The sequence below is a fragment of the Somniosus microcephalus genome, chromosome 7 (assembly GCF_052327205.1).
Source record: "Somniosus microcephalus isolate GS21.2 chromosome 7, FLI_Smic_1.0, whole genome shotgun sequence".
Classification (NCBI taxonomy): Eukaryota; Metazoa; Chordata; class Chondrichthyes; order Squaliformes; family Somniosidae; genus Somniosus; species Somniosus microcephalus.
Genome location: NC_140993.1, coordinates 217,191,971 through 217,213,432, shown reverse-complemented (window position 1 = coordinate 217,213,432; position 21,462 = coordinate 217,191,971). Strand labels below are relative to the sequence as shown.

The 21,462-nt window shown below is 44.9% G+C and overlaps 1 protein-coding gene across 1 annotated transcript in view; it reads left to right on the top strand.

The window, feature by feature from the left end:
- dcaf13 (ddb1 and cul4 associated factor 13) overlaps positions 1-21,462 on the top strand; it is a 100,960-nt gene that overhangs the window by 24,633 nt on the left and 54,865 nt on the right. The window contains exons 3-5 of the mRNA XM_085993410.1: positions 4,313-4,420; positions 7,520-7,609; positions 8,229-8,384. Of these exons, the coding sequence (XP_085849536.1) occupies positions 4,313-4,420; positions 7,520-7,609; positions 8,229-8,384 (354 nt within the window). The remainder of the gene's footprint in view (positions 1-4,312; positions 4,421-7,519; positions 7,610-8,228; positions 8,385-21,462) is intronic.

Below are 21,462 nucleotides of genomic sequence, written 5' to 3'. Positions count from 1 at the left end.
TGGGAGGGGTAAAAATGAAGAACTTAGCCAGAGCGTTTGTGTGGTGGCCGGGAATCGATAGAGAAATCGAAGAGATGACCAAGAGCTGTACAGGATGCCAGAAGGTCCAAAACGCCCCACCACAAGCCCCTCTACATCCATGGGAGTGGCCCTCATCTCCATGGCAAAGGGTGCACATTGATTTTGCTGGTCCCTTTATGGACTTGATGTTTTTAATTGCGGTGGATGCACATTCAAAGTGGCCAGAGGTAATAAAAATGTCCTCAACCACCACAGAAAAAACTATCACAGTCTTACGAACCATATTCGCCAGGAATGGGCTGCCTGAACAGATTTGCTCTGACAACGGACCACAGTTTGTGTCTGAAGAGTTCCGGAGGTTCTTAAAGAACAATGGTGTTGAGCATTACACATCCGCCCCATATCATCCAGCCACTAATGGATTGGCCGAGAGGTTTGTTCAAACATTCAAGAAGGCTATCAAGGCAATGTGTAATGAAGATATACCCCTACAACACAAGGTGGATAACTTCTTGTTTGCCTACTGGAATGCGACACATGCGGTTACCAACCAAACTCCAGCCATGATGTTCTTCAATCGAAGACTACGATGCCGCTTGGATTTGGTTAAGCCAAACGTCAGAAGAGATGTGGAGAACAGGCAGTTTCAGAATATGAATGAAAGGCCGACCAGGAGTTTTAAGATAGGTCAACCAGTTTTGGCCCGGGACTACCGCACAGAGAAATGGCAGCCAGGAACGAGCTGTACACGGCAAGGACCTCTAATGTATACCGTGGACGTTGGAGAGAGCATTGTAAGACGCCATGCTGACCAGATTCTAGAGTCACTGGAAAACGGCAACTCCACACCACGATCTGATACACCTGGCGATGAAACCGAAGTACCAATTGCATCTACCGCAGAATCGGTGATATTGGAAGCAGACGAACCAAACAACGACATTGATCCCGACTCAACCTTGCCAGAAGAACCTGATATCCCAAAGAGGCGTTATCCAGACAGAATCAGGAAGCCTCCTCAAAGACTGAACTTATAATTGCTTAACTTCAACCAATGTATCTAGCAATTGTAATTGTAATTAGTTATTATTTAGTTGTTAAATGAATGTTATGTACTGTTTATCTAAAAGGGGAGGAATTGTTGTGTATGTACCTTTAAGGGAATAACTGGTCTCAGACTGCAGTACCGGCAGTGACCACCCCTGTATAAAAGGCCCTAGCAGGCTTCTGTAGTTTCAGTTTCCAGGTTGTCTCCATTCAGTAAAGACTTGTTATAATCAACTCCTGCAGTCCGTGTCTCAATTATACACGGACATAATAACTAATTTTTCAGTTTCCATGTAAATTTGCACAATCATGGTATCTGACCCTCATGATACCACTAACACTTCTACCATACACTAAAACGCAATGGCCCAGAATTTGCGGTCGGGATGATGGCATTCGCTGTCATTCTGCCTTTGAAACTGACCACAGCTTTGGGATTTGGCGCATGCACCTGCAGAAATCCTGAAGTTGCGGTCTGTCATTCACAGCTGCGACACAGGCTGCGCTGTGGGTACCCCCGCTCCCCGAGTACCGGCAATCCGTGAAATCACTCAAATTAGGGAAACTGATAAACTTCAGCTCTCCCGCAGTAAGTACGCTGTTAAATTCCCCACTAAAAATTAGACCCAAAGGGATTAGGTGTAACTGGGGTTTTAACAGCGTATTGACTGCTAAGCAAAGGTTCTGGCCCTGAAAAACTAATTTAAATTTTGCGCAGTTTAAAGGTTATCCATTTTCATTTTTAGAAATTCAGACTTTTTTTTTAAAGTTTGTAAATCTTTATTTCAAGTTTGCCTTTTCCCCATGTGAGAGCTCCAATCTTAGTTTTGCTCTCGCTAACATTTTTTAAAAGTTAGAATTTTAAGACCTTGTTCACTGAGAATTCTGAGTTTTGATTGGCTGCTTAGACAGCTTGTTGACATCACAGCAGCTCACAGTAGGGGATCCCCCACTAAACTCTGTTGATTTGAATTGAACGTCGGAAAGTCCAAAGTTTTCGACACAGCGATCAAGATTTTTGTGCGAAGCTTACTCCAGGGTCAGCGGTGAACACCTCCGCTTCACCACTGACCGCAAATTCCGGGCCAGTAACTTATTTAATCACCATACATCAGTGGCCTTGATAATATATTGTACGCTACATAGCATAAAAGAATATAATCTCCAACTGACTTGAGTGATGCAGCGGAAGGTCTGCTACTAAACAAGTAAAAGCCTTGCCCATGTGGCACAACCCAGAAGTCACCATTTGTTACAGATGTCTTCTAACCTGGGTTCTTCCAACCTGGAGTTTAAAATGTACAAATAATTTACAGGCCTGTAATTGACTTTTACAAGCAGCTAGAGAACATGCAGTTAGAATTACATGGAGTTACACAGGGAGTACTTAAAGGGACAGGCAAGGTTACACATAGCTGTACATTGGCACCAGAATATTAGATTGTACATTACATGGTTTAATGCCTCTGTTGTTGTGCATTCTTCATTATTGTGGCACTGCCTTTGGAGATATGCCAATGCTTCAAATTTTTGTGCTCAGCAAGTTGATGCTGTCTGTGCCAGGGAATGGAATACATTTCCATTTGAGTTGGGCATAGCACAGGTTGGATCCAAAGTCAAGCTACCTCTGTTGTTTACCATCAATGTGCTTTAACTCCAAACTGCAGAAGAGCTTCCCTCTCCCTACTACATTAGTATGATGACTTTTACATTTTCCACATCAGCCATCCTTGTGACTCCTCTGAGTGAGATTTGTTATTTAGTGCCAGATTGTTCGGATTGAGACTATTCAAACTCATTTAAATGTAGGATTCTCGCAGTTAGCAAAGAGCAGATTTTTATCCTGCTGTTCTGGACTTGATTCAGTGTCCAGAAGTAAAAGAACACTGCCATCCAGCACCCCCAATATTACAACATTTTTTGACACCATATATTACGATCTCCATTAATTGCTTGGTGGGTAAATTCACTTTGTGATGCGGCATAGAATCAAGCAGACCAGATCCCTGGTTCAATTTCTGGTATATCATAGAATCATAGAAAGTTACAGCACGGAAGGAGGCCATTTCGGCCCATCGTGTCCGCGCCGGCCAACAAAGAGCTATCCAGCCTAATCCCACTTCCCAGCTCTTGGTCCGTAGCCCTGCAGGTTACAGCATCCCAGGTGCACATCCAAGTACTTTTTACATGTCTTTAGGGTTCCTGCCTCTACCACCCTTTCAGGCAGTGAGTTCCAGACCCCCACAAATCTCCTCTAAACCTTCCACCAATTACTTTAAATCTGTGCCCCCTGGTTTTTGACCCCTCTGCTAAGGGAAATAGGTCCTTTCTATCCACTTAATCTAGGTCCCTCGTAATTTTATACACCTCAATAAGGTTTCCCCTCAGCCTTATGCGGAGTTATCTGTTCTCAGTTGGGATGGCACTAAGGCTTTACAATTTGCTTCATTGTTCCAAGCTAGGAGGTGGAAAATCTGCTAGGCTTTTGTTCCATCACTATCTGATGACTTCCCCGGAAGTAAGTGTGTGTGTGCATGCGTGCCCATGAGTCACTGCATTCAATGAAAGGGTAACATTAGATGAGAGTAACAAAACTACTTGGTATGGACAATAACATCAATTTGAAGTACTTCGCAGTTTTCCCCACCCCATATAATTGGCCAGGATGAAATCCTACTAGATCTCCGCTGCCTGTTACCAAATTTCCCCCCCCCTTCATCTCTTAAAGTTCAGAAAGAACCGCTGAGCTGACGTGTGCAGCAAGTCTGTCAGCAAAATGCTTTTATTGCAGTTGTACAGTTACATTTCTTTCCTTGTTCCGAATGCAGATTCAAGAGATGCCAATGTTGTAAGCATCCCCCACTAGCTAAGTGCATATTAGAGCTACAGAATTCTCATCCAGGACCAAGTGGAACCAGTTTAAATTTTTATCCCTATATGAGCAATGACACAGATGCTGCTGCAATGGGCTTCATCACCCCTTGGTTTTTATAGCACCAATTTATATAATGACAAACCCAGCTGGAGCTTTTACATTCTGTCAAATTATGTAGTTCTTATGCATTCTATATAAATTGAATTCCAAGTTTAGGAATCACTTGAAATTTTTGACTGTTGAAATTCTTAAATATATAAAAGTGATATTAAAGCTGGACTTTCACACTATTTAGCACTTTCAGAAAGCGGTACAGTTTGTGTATGAGTTCTTGACATAATGTGAATCTTGCTTGTTATTCTTATATAGATAAAAGTTTGGAACTTGATGAATCGTGAATGCATCCGTACTTTACAAGCACATACAGGTTTTGTCAGAGGGCTCTGTTCCAGATTCTGTGGTACATCGTTCTTTTCAGTAAGTATACCAGTATCTTAGTGTAATTGGAGAGAAACAACTGCAAATTATGTTTGACTGTTTACTTTGTCAAAAGTACAGGTTTTTTAATTTCTGGCCCGTTTGTTCAACAGGTTTCAAGCAATTATTAAGTGTCTTTCTGACCAATTCATTTGTTAAGTTTCAGTCTACAAAATAGGCATTTGTTGGGGGCTATTCGCGTTTGGGTCAGAATTCTTGTCTATATTACGTAAATCATGATGTTTATATTCCTCTCTCTTTCCCCCCCCCCCCCCCCCCCCCCCCCCAAAATCAGTGACTGTTACATCAGGTCAATATATCCGTGCATTAGCTCTTCTATTTCTGCACTAATAATGTTGTGATAGGTTTGTACATTTGTTCTATCTCTTGTTTTCCTGCAAAATCTTAGTAAGTGGCAGCCTGGTTATTTAGTTCTAGAATTATACCAGGGCTTAAACGGTTGCATTATGAGGACAGGTTGCATAAACCTGGCTTATTCCCTGAGCTTAGGCTGAGGGGTGATTTTAATCAAGATGTCTCTAAAAAGATAAAGGGACTCGAGATACAGAGAAACGATTTCCTCTGGAGTGAATCCTGATCAGGGGGGCATAATCATAACATTACAGCTAGGTCATTTAGGAATGAAATCGGAGAGTACTTTTTCCACACATAACATGGTGGAACTCTGAAACAGAGGATGCTGGGTCAATTGAAATTTTCACGGATGAGATTTATGGATTTTTGTTGGGCAAGGGTGTTGTGGAATATGGAGGAAAAGCAGGTAAGTTGAGGTACAGATCAGCCGTGATGTAATTAAATGGTGGAACAGGATCAAGGGGCTAAATGGCCTACTTTTATGCCAATGTTTCATAGATTGGTACTCAACAGTCAAACAAAAGGATTCACACACTACAGCCCTGCAAGATTTTATTGCAGAGGTCAGTTTCTGTAGATTTGTTTGATAAAACGAACGGCCATTCCTTCCAGTTGAGACAACATGCTTTTATATAGCGCCTCTAAGCCGCTTCACAGGACCAGACAAAATTTGACATCAAGCCATATAGAGATATTCGAACAGGGCACCAAAAGCTTGGTCAAAGAGGTGGGTTTTAAGGAGCGAATTGAAGGAGGAGAGACAGATAGAGGTGGAGGTTTAAGGAGGGAATTCCAGCGCTGAAGGCTGGTTGCCAGTGGTGGGGTGAAAGAAATTGGAGATGCGCAAGAGGCCAGAATTGGAGGCATGCAAAGACCGTTGGGGGGCGGGGGAGAGGGGTGTATACAGCTGGAGGAGGTTAGTGATTGGGGGGGTGGTGGGTGGTGGTCAAGGCTGTGGAGCGATTTGAAAACCAGGATGAGAATTTTAATATTGAGATGTTGCCAGACCAGGAGCCAATGTAGGTCAGGGTGGACAGGGTTTCGTGCGAGTTAGGATACAGGCATCAGAGTTTTGGATGAGCTCCAGTTTGTGGTGGGTGGAAGATGGAAGTCCGGCCAGGAGAGCATTGGAATAGTCAAGTCTAGAGGCATGGATGAGTGTTTCAGCAGCAGGTGAGCTGAAGCCAGGGTGGAGATGGGTGATGTGGGCGATGGAAGTAGGTGGTCTTGGTAATGAAGCGGATATATGTTCGGAAGCTCATCTCTGGGTCAAATACAACCCTGGAGGTTGCGAACGTTCTGGTTCAACCTCATAGTGGCCAGTGAGAGGGATGGAGTCGGTGGCTAGGGAGCAAAATGTGTGGCGGGGGACCGAAGACCATGGCTTTGGTCTTCCCAATATTTAGTTGGAGGAAACTTCTCATCCAATACTGGATGTTGGACAAGCAGCGTGACAAATCAGTGACAGTGGAGGGGTCGAGAAAGGTGGATACGCTTGGATGAGCTCACGTTTACAGAGGGTGACAGGTGTGAGGCCGTCCAAGAGAGCATTGGAATAGTTGAGTCTAGAGGTAACAAAGGCATGGAAGAGGGTTTCAGCAGAAGACTGGCTGAAGCAGGGGCTGTGATGGGCGATGTTATGGAAGTAGGTGGTCTTAGCGATGGAGAGGATATGAGGTTGGAAGTTCATCTTCGGGTCAGATAGGTGGCAAACAATCTGGGTCAGAGTGGCCAGGGAGCGAGGTTGAGTTGGTGGCTAGGAAACGGAGTTTGTGGTGGGGACCAAAGACAATGGCTTCAGGCTTCCCAATATTTAATTGTGGGAAATATTTGCTCATCTAATACTGGATGTCGGATAAGCAGCATGACAAATCGGAGGCAGTGAAGGGGTCGAGAGAGGTGGTGGTGAGGTAGGGCTGGGTGTACATGTGGAACTTGACGTGTTTTCAGATAATGTCGCTGTGGGACAGCACGTAGATGACAAATAGAACGGGACCAAGGATATATCCTTGGGGGATTCCAGAGTTAGTGGTGCGGGAGCGAAAGAGAAGCCATTACATGAGATTCTCTGGCTACGACTGGATTGATAAGAGACAATGCTTACTTTGAGTTTAAATTTTCAACGGTTATAAAACATGCTCTGAATAATCTACTGTGTTTCAAAACTCAAGTATTTTTGATACTTCATTATTGCTAATAATCATAACTCAATCTCTGAAATTAATGGAATTAGTGATGTAAACTAGATACAGACATGGTTAAGTAAAGACCTGAAGATTTATGTTTTAAAAAGAAATCCAAAGAGTATTACATTATTGGATATTAAACTATGAACATATAGTATTTAACATTGGTGGGTTTTAAGTAAAGATGGATTTTTATTGGTGTTTTGTTCATTGAGTTTTTGTTATAGAAAATTACATTTATCCCCTTCCAAAAATGTTCAAAAGTTTCTATCATAGCTTTGTGAAGGTTTATTTATCAGATCTGAGTAACTTAAAGCACAGATGTTTTTTGAGAGAAATAGAAATTCATTTACATTCAAATTGTTTATAACCTATTTCAGAGTTCATGTTTCTACTGGTATAGTTTTCATCAGTGTCATGTGGCCCACAGTTGCTCCAAAAATTGTTGTTAGCTCTCTAAACTTGTACCATACTGGTAATGATAGTTAATAAAGAATTTGCTTTGTTTATTTGCAATAACTTGAACTTTTTTTTACAGGTTGGAGATGATAAGACCATCAAACAGTGGAAAATGGAGAGTCCTGGATCTGAGGAGCAAGAGGAGCCAATACACACAATACTAGGCAAGGTATGCCACATTTTGTATAATAATTGATAAATGAAAGAGGCATGGCAGGAACCAGTACGTTAAGCAAATAAACCACTGAGTTGTTGCTGGTCACATTTGGGCACCCTTACCAATGTGTTTAGTGAGAAGTTATGGAGTCATGCATGCTTAGGTCATATTGAGCTACCAGACATTGGTGGGAAAAGCTCTCCCAAGAAAAACATTCCTGGATCCTTGCTCTGCTGTCGCAAGTGCAATCGACATAAATCCTGCCCCCACACCATCCTGACTTGGAAATATATCGCTGATCCGTCATCACTGGGCAAAAATCCTGGAACTCCCTATCTAACAGCACTGGGAGTATCTTCACTACACAGACTACAGCGGTTCAAGAAGGTGGCTCGCCACCACCTTCTCGAGGACAACTAGGTAGGGGCAGTAAATGCTGGCCTGTCAGCAATGCCCACATCCCATGAATGAATTTTTATTCCTCGACACGGGCAAAGATGGGAAATGTGCCAAATAAGCAATTTCATATTTTAAAAGTGCAATGTATTTTACCCTTGCATTGTTGCATATTTTTAGTACTGCGTGCTTGCTTAGTATTCCTAATAAACATGATTACTATGTTTGTGCTTAGACTGTCTACACAGGAATTGATCACCATTGGAGGGATGGTGTGTTTGCAACATGTGGACAGCAGGTGGACATCTGGGATGAGCAGAGGACCAGCCCAATCCGCTCATTTACTTGGGGTGTGGACAGTATCAGCAGTGTTAAATTCAACCCAATAGAGGTAATACTATTTCTGAGACAAATCCTGCCATTTACTGAAAGTAAATAAATATAATATTTGACTAGAAAAAATAAACACTTGATTGTGAACATTATTCTACAGGAGATTGTGTTGCCCTTTCATGATTTAAAAATTATTCTTGAACTAAAATTGGTCTTAAGTCTTCCTATTTATCTGGCTAAAACTGGCAAATCGCTTCTGCTTGTAAAACTGGAAGACATTTTCCAGTGTGGAGTACTTTTTCACATTTAATCAGCAGAGGGCAAGAAAATTTTGTGGCTACGAGAGTAAGATCAAGTGACAGTGTTTCTTCATCATCACTGTCACCTTCTTCCTCTTCCTACTCTGTCTGGGAAGGTTCCAGTTCTTGGGTATCTGAAATAAAAAAGGGTTGGGTTGTGGTGAGGGGACAGGACAGTGAGAAGAGCCAGCTTGCACTGTCTGCAACCTATGAGTCATAAGAGATTGTAGGATGAGGGAGAAGTGTGAAGACACGAGGAGGATTAGGGATGCAGAGACTCACATCATTGATCCCACCAGTGGCCATAGCCTCAGCAATACACCTTTCCATGATGGCGAGCACTGTTCCCTCCGTAGGTGTTGAGACGTTCAGGTGCACTTGTCCAGTTTCTTGCTGCTGCCTCTTGTTATGCGCCACCTTCTCCTGCAAAAAAGGGAAGTGTGTTTGTGAATTCCTGCAATCTATTTGGGTGATGTAGCTGTTATAGTTGAATAGCTGCCAGTGGCGCCTCCCAAATCCATGCTCATCTTTCCCGCAATTCCATGTTTGAATTCTTCTAATCCGATTACCACCCCTGCCACAGTACTGAAACGGCCCTTATCAAAGTCATAAATGACATCCTGTGTGACCGTGGCCATAGTACAATATTCCTCCTCATTCTTCTCGACCTATCTGCAGCCTTTGGCACAGTTGACCGCATCAATTTCCTCCAACACTTCTCCTCTGTTGTCCAGCTGGTTGGGACTGCCCTTGCCTGGTTCCATTCTTGTCTACCCAGTCGTAGCTAGAGAATCACCTGCAATGGCTTCTCTTCCTGCCCCCGTACCGTTACCTCGAGTCCCCCAAGGATCTATCCTGGCGTCCTCCTATTTCTCATCTCCATACTGCCCTCGACAACATCCAAAAACACATCAGGTTCCACATGTACACTGACGACACCCAGCTCTACCTCACCACCACTTCTCTCGACCCCACCACTGTCTCTGCTTTGTCAGACTGCTTGTCCAACATCCAGTACTGGATGAGCAGACATTTCCTCCAACTAAATGTTGGGAAGACTGAAGCCATTGACTTCAGTCCCTGACACAAACTGTTCCCTAGCCACTGACTCAATCCCTCTCCCTGGCCACTGTCTTGAGGCTGAACCAGACTTTTTGCAACCTTGGTGTTGTATTTTGACCCCAAGATGACCACATATCCTCTCCATCACCAAGACCGCCTACTTCCACCTTTAACATCGCCCGTCTCCGCCCCACCTCCACTCATCTGCTGAAGCACTCATCCATGTCTTTCTTACCTCTAGACTTGACTATTCCAATGCTCTCTTGGCTAGCCTCTCATCTTCCACCCTCCATAAACTTGAGCACATCCAAAACTCTGCTGCTCGTATCCTAACTCGCACAAAGTCCTTTTCAGCCATCACGCCTGTGCTCGCTGACCTACATTGGCTCTCGGTCTGGTAACGCCTCGATTTTTAAAATTCTCATCCTTGCTTTCAAATCCCTCCATGGCCTCACCCCTCCCTATCTGTAACCTCCTCAAACCATACAACCCTCCAAGATCTTTGCACTCCTCCAATTCTGACCTCTTGGGCATCTACGATTTTAATTGCGCCGGCTGTGCCTTTAGCTGCCTTGGCCTCAAGCTCTGGAATTCCCTCCCTAAACCCCTCTGCCTCTGTACCTCTCCTTTAAGACTCTCCTCAAAATGTACTTCTTTGACTAAGCCTTTGGTCTTCTCTCCTAATAATAACTCCTATAGGACTCTGGTGTCAAATTTTGTCTGAGAACACTCCTGGGAAGTGCCTTGGGACACTTTCCTACCTTCAAGGTGCTATATAAATGCAAGCTGTTGCTGTTGAGTTGAGTGTAAGGCTTGCAATAGTGCTGACCGTTCACCACTACTCTGTTTCCTATCACTTAGCCAATTTCGTATCCATGCTGCCACTGTCCCTTTTATTCCATGGGCTTCAACTTTGCTGGCAAGCCTATTATGTGGCATTTTGTCAAACACCTTTTGGAAATCCATGTGCACTACATCAGCTGCATTACCCTCATCAACCCTCTCTGTTACCTCATCAAAGAACTCAATCAAGTTAATTAAACACAATTTACCTTTAACAAATCCATACTGGCTTTCCTTAATTAATCCGCACTTGTCCAAGTGACTGACAATTTTGTCCCTGATTACTGTTTCTAAAAGCTTCCCCACGACTGACGTCAAACTGACTGGCCTGTAGTTGCTGGGTTTGTCTTTACACCCTTTTTGAACAATGGTGTAACATTTGCAATTCTTCCGTCCTCTGGCACCACCCCTGTATCTAAGGAGAATTGGAATATTCTGGCCAGTAGTTCCGCAATTTCCTCCCTCAATTCCTTCAGCATCCTAGGATGCATCCCATCCGCTCCTGGTGATTTATCTACTTTAAGTACAGCCAGCCTTACTAATATCTCTATCATATCCTATCAAGTGTTGTCTCTACTACCTCATGCTTTACTATGTTTATGGCAGCATCCGCTTCCTTGGTGAAGACAGATGCAAAGTATTCATTTAGTACCTAATCTATACCCTCTGCCTCCATGCATGTCCCTAATCGGCCCCACCCCTCCTCTTACTACCCTTGTACTATTTATATGCCTATAGAAGACTTTTGGATTACCTTTTATGCTGGCTGCCATTCTATTCTCATACACTATCTTTGCCCCATTTATTTTCTTTTTCACTTCTCCTCTGACCTTTGTGTATATATAGCCTGATTCTCGGATGTATTTGCAGCTTGACATCTGTCATATGTGCTCTTTCTGCTTCATCGTAGTCTCTATCTCTTTCGTCATGCAGGGAGCCTTGACTTTAGTTGCCCTGCCTTTTCCCCCCAGTGGAAATGTACCTGTTCTGGGACAGTTGTCCTCCAGTCTTTTCAGAAAACACATCTGGAATGTAGATATTAATTTTATGTGGACAGCTAGCATTTGTTGGCAAATAATCAATGTGCAATTTAAACTTCCCAGCCTACCCCAAAGTTACCCCGTAATGCACCTCTAGAAAGCTCTGCAAAATGTGCAGCAATGAGGTGCTTCTTGCTCATAAGATAGAATTGATGAGAGGCATCTGGTGTACAAGTGCACTTGTGTTAAATTTAATTTAACTTATTTTTGTCTTTTTGATCTCATCTAACTACTGACTAGAAAGTAACTGCAAAGTTTAAAAACAAATCAATTGCAGTTTTAGTAGTAGCTATTGTTGGCACCTAAAACACCAATCACGACAGAATTAAGGAGAAATTAATTGCTTAATTGCTCGCATTTGGTTATTTTTGCTGGTGTATGTTTTTTTTACAATTACCGACTCTGCAGTATTGGGTTTTAAATGTAGTTTGATCATAGTGAATTAAGAAATCAGCTATTAAATCTCTTTCAATTAAGGTAAATGGGTAGCTTCATGGCATTCTTCGCATTTTTACTACTTGATGTATTATTTTCACGAGGCTGGCTTAGATTCACTGTTGACTTGCTCGTGAGCTGTGGGAATTTTTAAAAAAGGTCATGGAGAAATTGAAGCTTCTTTGTGCTTTTTTAATATAAATATATGCATAGAAGACTGGCTATCTTTGTAACGTTTTAAAACACATGCCTGTAATTTTAGATGGTGTACCTATCAAATTACAGTCTAGTGCTGTTTCTTGGCAATTGTTTGGAATCAACAAATGTTAAAACCAAGACAGCCAAATTTGAGACTGCAAAACACACAGAAATAAGTACAACATGGAGTACATGGCATTTGGCATATTGTGCACAGATATATTTTTTTTAATTAATCCACTTTTAACAGCTTTAATTGCGGCATAGAGAAGAGCCAACTGAAGTACAGTATTGGTTTACTGCGTAATGGCTTGCAGGTATGCACCCTCGCTAGTTGTATATATCAAAATATTTGCATTAAAAATGTTACTCATTTGTAAAATTCTGGAAATCGACTTTCCTAGTGGACTGCTGTGGCATTGCTTGTGTTAAGGTGGGTGATATGTTCTCTCTTACCTGTCTCTGCTGTTTCTCTCCCTGTTTCTCTATCCCTCATTCTCCCTTTTTTGTTTCCACTGTTGTATTCAGCTCGCATGTGTTTGTTCTCAGAATATCTACCCTCTCTCTCATACTTTCTCTTCACTCTCCCCACATGTCTGTGTCTTTCTCCATACCCTTTCTTTCTCCCTTTGCCGTTTCTCTCTAAGAACAGAAGAATTAGGAGCAGGAATTGGCCATACAGCCCCTCGAGCCTGCTCTGCCATTCAGTAAGATCATGGCTGATCTTCGACTTCAACTCCACCTTCCTGCCCTATCCCCATTTCCCTTGATTTCCCCGAGAGTCCAAAAATCTATCCATCTCAGCCTTGAATATACGCAACGACGCCGCATCCACAGCCCTCTGGGTAGAGAATTCCAAAGATTCACAACCCTTCTGAGTGAAGACATTTCTCCTTATCTCAGTCCTAAATGGCCAACCCCTTATCCTGAGACTGTGACCCCTAGTTATAGACTCTCCAGCCAAGGGAGACAGCCTCTTCAACCCCCTGAATTTTATGTTTTAATGAGATCACCTCTCATTCTTCTAAACTTTAGAGAATATAGGCCCAATCTAATCAATCTCTCCTCATAAGACAACACTCCCATCCCAGGAATCAATCTAGTGAACCTTCCTTACTCTTATACTCCAACCCTCTTGCAGTAAAGGCTGACATACCATTGGCTTTCCTAATTGCTTGCTGTACCTGCACGTTAACTTTGTGATTTGTGTACAAGGCCACCCAAATCCCACTGCTTACCAACATTAAAAAAAATATTCTGCTTTTCTATCTTCCTACCAAAGTGGATAATTTCACATTACCCTACATTATACTCCATCTGCCACCTTCTTGCCCACTCACTTAACCTGTCTATATCCCTTTGAAGCTTCTTTGCGTCCTCCTCACAGCTTGCTTTCCCACCTAGCTTTGTATCGTCAGCAAACTTGGATACATTACACTCGGTCCCAAGTCATTGATATGTAAATAGCTGAGGCCCCAACACTGATCCTTGCGGCACCCCACTAGTTGCAATCTGCCAACCCGAAAATGACCCGTTTATTCCTGCTCCCTGTTTTCTGTCTGTTAACCAATAGAAAAAGTGTGTGTGTGGGGGGGGGAGGGAGGGAGTCACTTTTTACATCACAGAAGTCCTAACTTCTGGATTTCATACTGTCCTATGATGTCACTTGCTGCACATGTGCCAGACTTTTAGAGAAATGGACTCCCTGCCGTTCATGGGCAAGAGCGTGCTCCTGGTCTAGTGGGGAGGAGAGGGGCGAATGTGATTCAGTTCTAATGGGGGGAAAAGAGGAAGCATGTGATCCAGGTCTAACAGAGGGGTGAGAACATGATCTGTCTTCCCATCTGGACTATGTTTTCCTCTTTTTTTTAAACCCCCCCCCCCCCCCCCCCAAACTATTCTCTCCGTGCTCACCCCCCCCCCCAAATCTCCTGACCTCCACACACAACGCCCCCCCCCCCCCCCCCCCGTTCTCCTGTCTCTCTGCTCCCTCCAAGCTCCTGACCTCCAGGCAAGCAGCAAGCTGACAGAAAGGGGCAGCACGGTGGCATAGTGGTTAGCACTGTTGCCTCACAGCGCCAGGGACCCGGGTTCGAATCCGGCCTCGGGCGACTGTCTGTGTGGAGTTTGCACATTCTCCCCGTGTTTGCGTGGGTTTCCTCCGGGTGCTCCGGTTTCCTCCCACAGTCCAAAGATGTGCGAGTTAGGTTGATTGACTATGATAAATTGACCCTTAGTGTTAGGGGGATTAAATACGTGGGGTTACGGGGATAGGGTGGGATATGTGTTGGTGTAGGGGTTACGGGGATTGGGTGGGATATGTGTCGGTGCAGGCTCGATGGGCTGAAATGGCCTCTATCTGCACTGTGGGGTTTCTGTGATTCTTTCTGTGAAAACGGCAGCAGAGTGAAAATGTGTTTCAGGCACCAGGCTCCACACGCTCTGGCTAGGTGCATAGGGTGCGCACATGCGGCCGCAACGCGCTCTGGGTCGGACAGTCTTCAGGCTACCCAGATGCCCCTGCTTCTATGTACATGCGCAGCCAGGACAGAGTGCGCATGCGCGGAAGTACTCATTCCCAACGTTCCCTTTAACCCGCACGACCGCGCAGCACTCTGCCGCTCCCGTGCAGCTGGCTCACCAGCTTTTAAATGGGAGAAACCACACATGGGCGGTATTTTGAATGAGCTGCGCACCCAAAAAAAATCAACGGGAACATTGCTCATTCCCTGTCAATATTATGGTCCATTTTTCCTGTGAAAACCAAAACTCAGTAGCCTCGCTTGCAAAAACAGTTGCACTGAGAGGAAGGACAGAAATGGCTAAAATAAAGGCACAATATTATTTTCAAGGGGGTTGGAGGCTGGGGACCTTTCTCTAAACCAGGAAATGGATTTTTTGCACTTTGCTGATTTTCTAGCGTTTTGGAAGCCAAAAATAATGATCATGGAAGGGTTATAGATATTTTAAATATTAAAATGAAGTAATACATAGCAAGCAAAGCACGGTGGGCCTAAATGTGTGAGTGAGAGAGAGAGGGCATAAAAATGCTGGAAATGTAACCCCCCCCCCCCCCCCCCATTCAAGAAAGGAGGGAGAGAAAACTGGGAACTACAGGCCAGTTAGCCTGACATCAGTCGTCTGGACAATGCTGCAATCCATTATTAAGAAAGTGCTAACATGGCACTTAGAAAATGATTAGGCAGTCAAAATGGGTTTATGAAAGGGAAATTGTGTTTGACAAATCTATTCGAGTTATTTGAGGATGTAACTAGCAGGGTAGATAAAGGGGAACCAGTGGATGTAGGATTTTCAAAAGGCATTCGATAAGGTGCCACGTAATAGGTTGTAGCACAAGCTAAGGGCTCATGGGTTGGGAGTAATATATTAGCATGGATACAGATTGGTTAAAGGACAGAAAGCAGAGAACGGATTGTTGGCAGGCTGTAACTAGTGGGGTGCCGCAAGAATCGGTGCTTGGGCCTCAGCTATTTATAATCTATATTAATGACTTGGACGAAGGGACCAAGTGTAATCTATCCAAGTTTGCAGATGATACAAAGCTAGGTGGGAAAGCGAGCTTTGAGGAGGACTTGAGCCTGAAAAGGAATATAGACTGGTTAATTGAGTGGGCAATAAGGTGGCAGATGGAGTACAATGGGGGAAGCGTGACGTTATTCACTTTGGTAGGAAGAATAGAAAAGCAGAATCTTTTTTAATAGTGAGAAACTATTAAATGTGGTGGTCAGAGGATTTCGGTGTCCTTGTACACGAAGCACCGAAAGTTACCATGCAGTTACAGCAAGCAATTAGGAAGGCAAATGATATGTTGGCCTCTACTGCAAAGGGGTTGGAGTACAGAGTAAGAAAGTCTTGCTGCAATTGTACAGGGATTTGGTGAGACCACACCTGGAGTACTGTGCAGAGTTTTTGACACCATACCTAAAGAAGGATATAGTTGCCTTAGAAGGAGTGCAACAAAGGTTCACTAGATTGATTCCCTGGATGAGAGGGTTGTTCTATGAGGAGAGCCTAACTGCTCCTATTTCTTATGTTTTTATGACCCACACACAGTCAGTTACCGCAGCTCTCACGCAAAGTGTTTAGTTTGACGGTGTGATTAGCGACAGTGTGGGTACTTCCGATTTTCGGTTGACCTGTGATCAATGTTCCCTTTACTTTTTTTGGGTGCACAGCCCCTTTAAGGCAGTTTTTCCTATTTAATTGCCGGCTACACTGGCGCTGCAGAGCACTAGCTTAAAGGGAACATTGCCCATGATGTCTTCCTACTACGCATGAGCAGCGCCACCCGATGATACCGAGCATGCGCCGACCCACCCGATGACGTCATTCTCAGTGCATGCTAAAAAAACTACGGCTCTGCTAGTGGTCATTTGCAATGGCATCCCCCTTTGCCTGTTCTCGTTGCATGAAATGCGCTTCAGTAAACCAACCTTGCAGCTCAAATTATATAAAATAGTCAATGCTGTGGATTTGTCAAAATCAGCCTCAGAGAAACGGCTACAGCACCCCACATGATCATACATCGCCTGTTTGTGGGGTCACATACTTGAAGGGGCCTACAAGTCAATTGCTAGGTTGGCCTGGCGTGGAGGGTTTTCAGAGTCATAGGCCCTGATTTTCTGGCCGCCGTTGGGCGGCTTTTCATGCGGCCGGGGGCCGAAAATCGGCGAAAAAGCGGGTCGGGACCCCCACCGCCTGACTCCCCGCCCCGTCCGACTTTCGGACTGCCGTTTCCGCGCGCCCCGCTTCAGTCCCGGCCGCCGCTGGCGGGACTGGTCGTCGGAGCACTAACAAGCGATTATCTGCTTGTTGAAGTGGAGTTTCCCATGCCGTTGCGACTTTGGGGCTTTCCACCTCCACCTGCGGGAACCCCGCTGCTGAGAGCTGGCATGAAAACAGCTGGCTTGCTTGCAGCAGCAGGTCGCTGAGGGCTGAAGAGATTTAAATAGGCAGCATTTGCAGGCTGCAGGACCTTGTTGATCAAGGCTTGGGGGAACTTTTTGAAGCCTTGGGAGCAGCTGCAGAAAGTTGGAGCCTCACACACTTCTCCAGTGTGAGCTCCTGGGAAGCCCCTCTCACCACCCTAACTCCGCGCCCCCTCAACCAGGTGACAACACTACTCTATGTCCCGAAGGTCCCCCCGAGGTGTGAGTGTCTGAGCTGGTGCTGGGTGCGCTTACTTCTGCTGATGCTGCGCCCTCAGAGGTTGGAGCTTCCTCTGAGGAGTCTGGCTGCACAGCCTCTTCTTCCTCCAGAGTGAGGACAGGGGCTCTGGATGGTACTGTGGGGGAGTAAAGGAAGGAGATAGAGATGTAATGCCAAGGTTCTTCTGGTGACTCCCAGCGAGTTGGCATCTGCTGACACCTGCATCCATGCAGCATTGGTCTCAGTGGGAGGCCTCTTCCTCCCTGACCTAGGGAAGAGGACCTCCCTGTGGGCCCTAACCCCATCCAATAATGCCTGCAGTGAAGCCTCGTCGAATTTGAAGGTAGCAGCTGGTGCAGGCTCCTCTGCCATTGTGCAAGAGTGGTTGAGAAGCCTGCAGAGGTGGAGAAGCTTGCTGGACACTTTGAAAGCACCACGAATGATGACATCATAGTGTGGGGATTTCTGACTCGAATTGGACAATTAGCAAGGCTTCCCACATGCTGGGAATTAATTGGCCACTTGAGGGAAAATTGCGTGGAGCTGGCTGACACTTTTTTATGTGTGTCAGAAACCCCACATTCGGGGAAATCCGACCATTCCCCACACAAGCCGAAAATCGGGGTCATAGTGTGGTAGGAGGCCGCTCAATGTGGCGGCCTCACTCCCCCAGGAAACGGGAGTTCTGTTGGAGTTTTTACAGACCATGCTGATAGTGTGCCACTCGTGACTCCAGATTGAGAATGACTGGCACAAATTGATGCCATGGAGTGGGGCCTGGTGTGACAGATTTCCAGTCCGCACAGCTACTTCATGCAGTTTCTGTGCTCTACATACATGTTCAACCTTATCTCTTTTCAGGGTATGTAAGCACTGAGCATCATTGGTCTCCAGGCCAGTGCACCTGCTAAATGTGGCAATATCGTGGGATCCCCATGTACTCGGGCCTTCTTAACCTCCACAGAGTTTGCAAACTCAGTAATGTATATGAACATGCAGCCCCTGGTATGCCTCCAGGAACTGAAATTTTCCCCATAGATCCCCAATAACCTAGTTCAGTCCATGTTTGGATCGAGGCACCATTGAGCTCTGCAGCTAGAGGAAAGTGTGGAGTGGTGACCTCCCAGGGAGTCGGTGTTGGATCACTGCTCTTTTTGATATATATTAATGACCTGGACTTGGGTATACAGAGCATAATTTCAAAGTTCGTCGATGGCACACAGCTTGGAAATGTGGTAAACAGTGAGGAGAATAGTAACAGACTTCAGGAGGATATAGACAGACTGGTGAAATGGGCAGACTCGTGGCAGATGAAATTTAACAGAAGTGTGAAGTGGTTCATTTTGGAGGAAAAATGAGGAGAGGCAATATAAACTACATGGTACAATTTTAAAGAGGGTGCAAAAACAGAGGGACCCGGGGGTGGTAGGACAAGCTGAGAAAGCTGTTAAAAAGGCATATGGGATCTTTGGCTTTATAAATAGAAGAAGCAGAGAGTACAAAAACAAGGAAGTTATGCTAAACCTTTTATAAATCACTGGTTAGGCCTCAGCTGGCATATTGTGGCCAATTCTGGACACAACACTTTAGGAAGGAGAGGGTGCAGAAGAGATTTACTGGAATGGTACCAGGGATGAAAGACTTCAGTTATGTGGAGAGATTAGAGAAACTGAGTTTGTTCTCCTTTAAAGCAGAGAAGGTTAAGGAGGGATTTTATAGAGGCATTCAAAATCTTGAAGGGTATTGGTAGAGTAAATAAGGACAAACTGTTTCCAGTGTTGGAGTTGGAAACCAGAGGAGACAGATTTAAGGTGATTGACAAAAGTGCCAGAGTCGCCAAGAGGAAACATTTTTTTACGTAGCGAGTTGTTATGGTCTGGAATGCCCTGCCTGAAAGAGTAGTAGAAGCAGATTCGATAATAACTTTCAAGAGGGAATTGGATAACTACTTGAAAAGGAAACATTTGTTGGACTATGGGGAAAGAGCACGTGACAGGGTCTAAGTGCATAGCTCTTGCAAAGAGCTGGCACAGGCATGATGGGTTGAATGGCTTCTTTCTGTGCTGTATCATTCTATGCTTTCTAACCTGCAACCCGCATAATGACAGAAGGAGGTCCTCAAATTTGTACTGAATGATTCTACTAATACAACCCAATACTGTTAGCTTTAGCTACAGCTTCTCTACATTGGTCATGCACCTTCAGTGATCTGTGCACAACAGGGCTTGCTCTCGCTCCACCTCTTTTCAGTATTATTCCCAGGGTATGGTAATGTAGTGGTTATCCAGAGGCCTGGAGATGAGGTGAAATCCCATCTTGACAGTTTGAGTTTGAATTCAGTTTATTAAAAAAAAAAAAAAAAAATCTGGAATAAAAAGATGGTATCAGTAATGGTGACCATGAAGCTATCGGATTGTTGTAATATTCCAACTGGTTCACTAATGTCCTTTAGGGAAGATAAATGCCATCCTTACCCAGTCTGGCCAATGACTCCAGACCCACAGCAATGTGGTTGACTCTTAAATGCTCTCTGAAATGGCCTTGTATCAAACCCCTACAACAAGGTGCAATAAGAATACAATCGGATGGCCCAATCTGCATCGGATTCAGACATGACAAAGGCTCACCCTGTCCAGTCGACCCTGCAAAGTCCTCCTCACTAGCATCTGGAGACTTGTGCCAATGTTGAGAGCTGTCCCACAGACTAGTCGAGCAACAGCCTGACATACTCATACTCACAGAATCGTACCCGTCAGCCAACATTCCAGACTCTTCAATCACCATGCCTGTGTGTGTCCTGTCTCACTGGCAGGACAGACCCACCAAAGGTGGCAGAATAGTGGTATACTGTCAGGAGGGAGTGGCCCTGGCAATCAGCCACATTGACTCTGGACCCCATGAAGTCTCATGGGCTTGCAGCAGGTTATGAGAACCAACATTAGGGGGAAAACCCCTTTGACCTCATCCTTATCAGTCTACCTGTCACAGATGCATCTGTTCAAGACAGTATTGGTAGGAGTGACCACTGCACAATCCTTGTGGAGATGACGTCCCATCTTCAGACTGAGGACACCCTCCTTCCTGTTATGTGGCACTACCACGGTGTTAAATGGGAATAGGTTTAGGACAGATCTAGCGGCTCAAAACTGGGCATCCGCCAGAACCACTTGACTCCAAATCTCATTACAGCCTTGGTCCAAACATGAACAAAAGAGCTGAATTCCAGAGATGAGGTGAGAGTGACTGCCCTTGACATCAAGGCAGCATTTTGACCAAGTGCGGGATCAAGGAGCCCAAGTAAAACTTAAATCAGCGGCTAAGCTCTGGCTGCAGACATACCTAGTACAAAGGAAGATGGTTGTAGTTGTTGGAGGCTAATCATCTCTGCCCCAGGACATCACTGCAGTAGTTCCTCAGGGCATTGTCCAAGGCCCAGCCACCTTCAGCTGCTTCATCAATGACCTTCCCTCCATCATAAGGTCAGAAGTGGGGATATTCAGTGATGATTGCACAGTGTCCAGTTCCATTCACAAATCCTCAGATAATGAAGCAGTCCGTGCCCGCATGCAGCAAGACTTCGACAACACCCAGATGATGGTAGCAAGTAACATTCGTGCCACATAAGTGCCAAGCAATGAGCATCTCCAAAAAGAGAGCATCTAACCGCCTCCCCATGCCATTCAATGGCATTACCATGGATGAATACCCCACGGTCAACATCCTGAGGGTCACCATTGACCAGAAAATTAACTGGACCAGGCACATAAATATTGTGGCTACAACAGCAGGTCAGAGGCTGGGTATTCTGTGGCAAGTGACTCCTCATCTGACTCCCCAAAGCCTTTCCACCTCCTACAAGGCACAAGTCAGGAGTCTGATGGAATACTCTCCACTTATCTGGATGAGTGCAGCTCCAACAACACTCGAAGCTCGATACTATCCAGGACAAAGCAGCCCACTTGATTGGCAACCCATCCACTATCTTAAACATTCGCTTCCTCCACCACCGACGCACCGTAGCTGCAGTATGTACCATACAAGATGCACTGCAGCAACTCGCCAAGGCTTTTTCGATGGTACTTCCCAACCA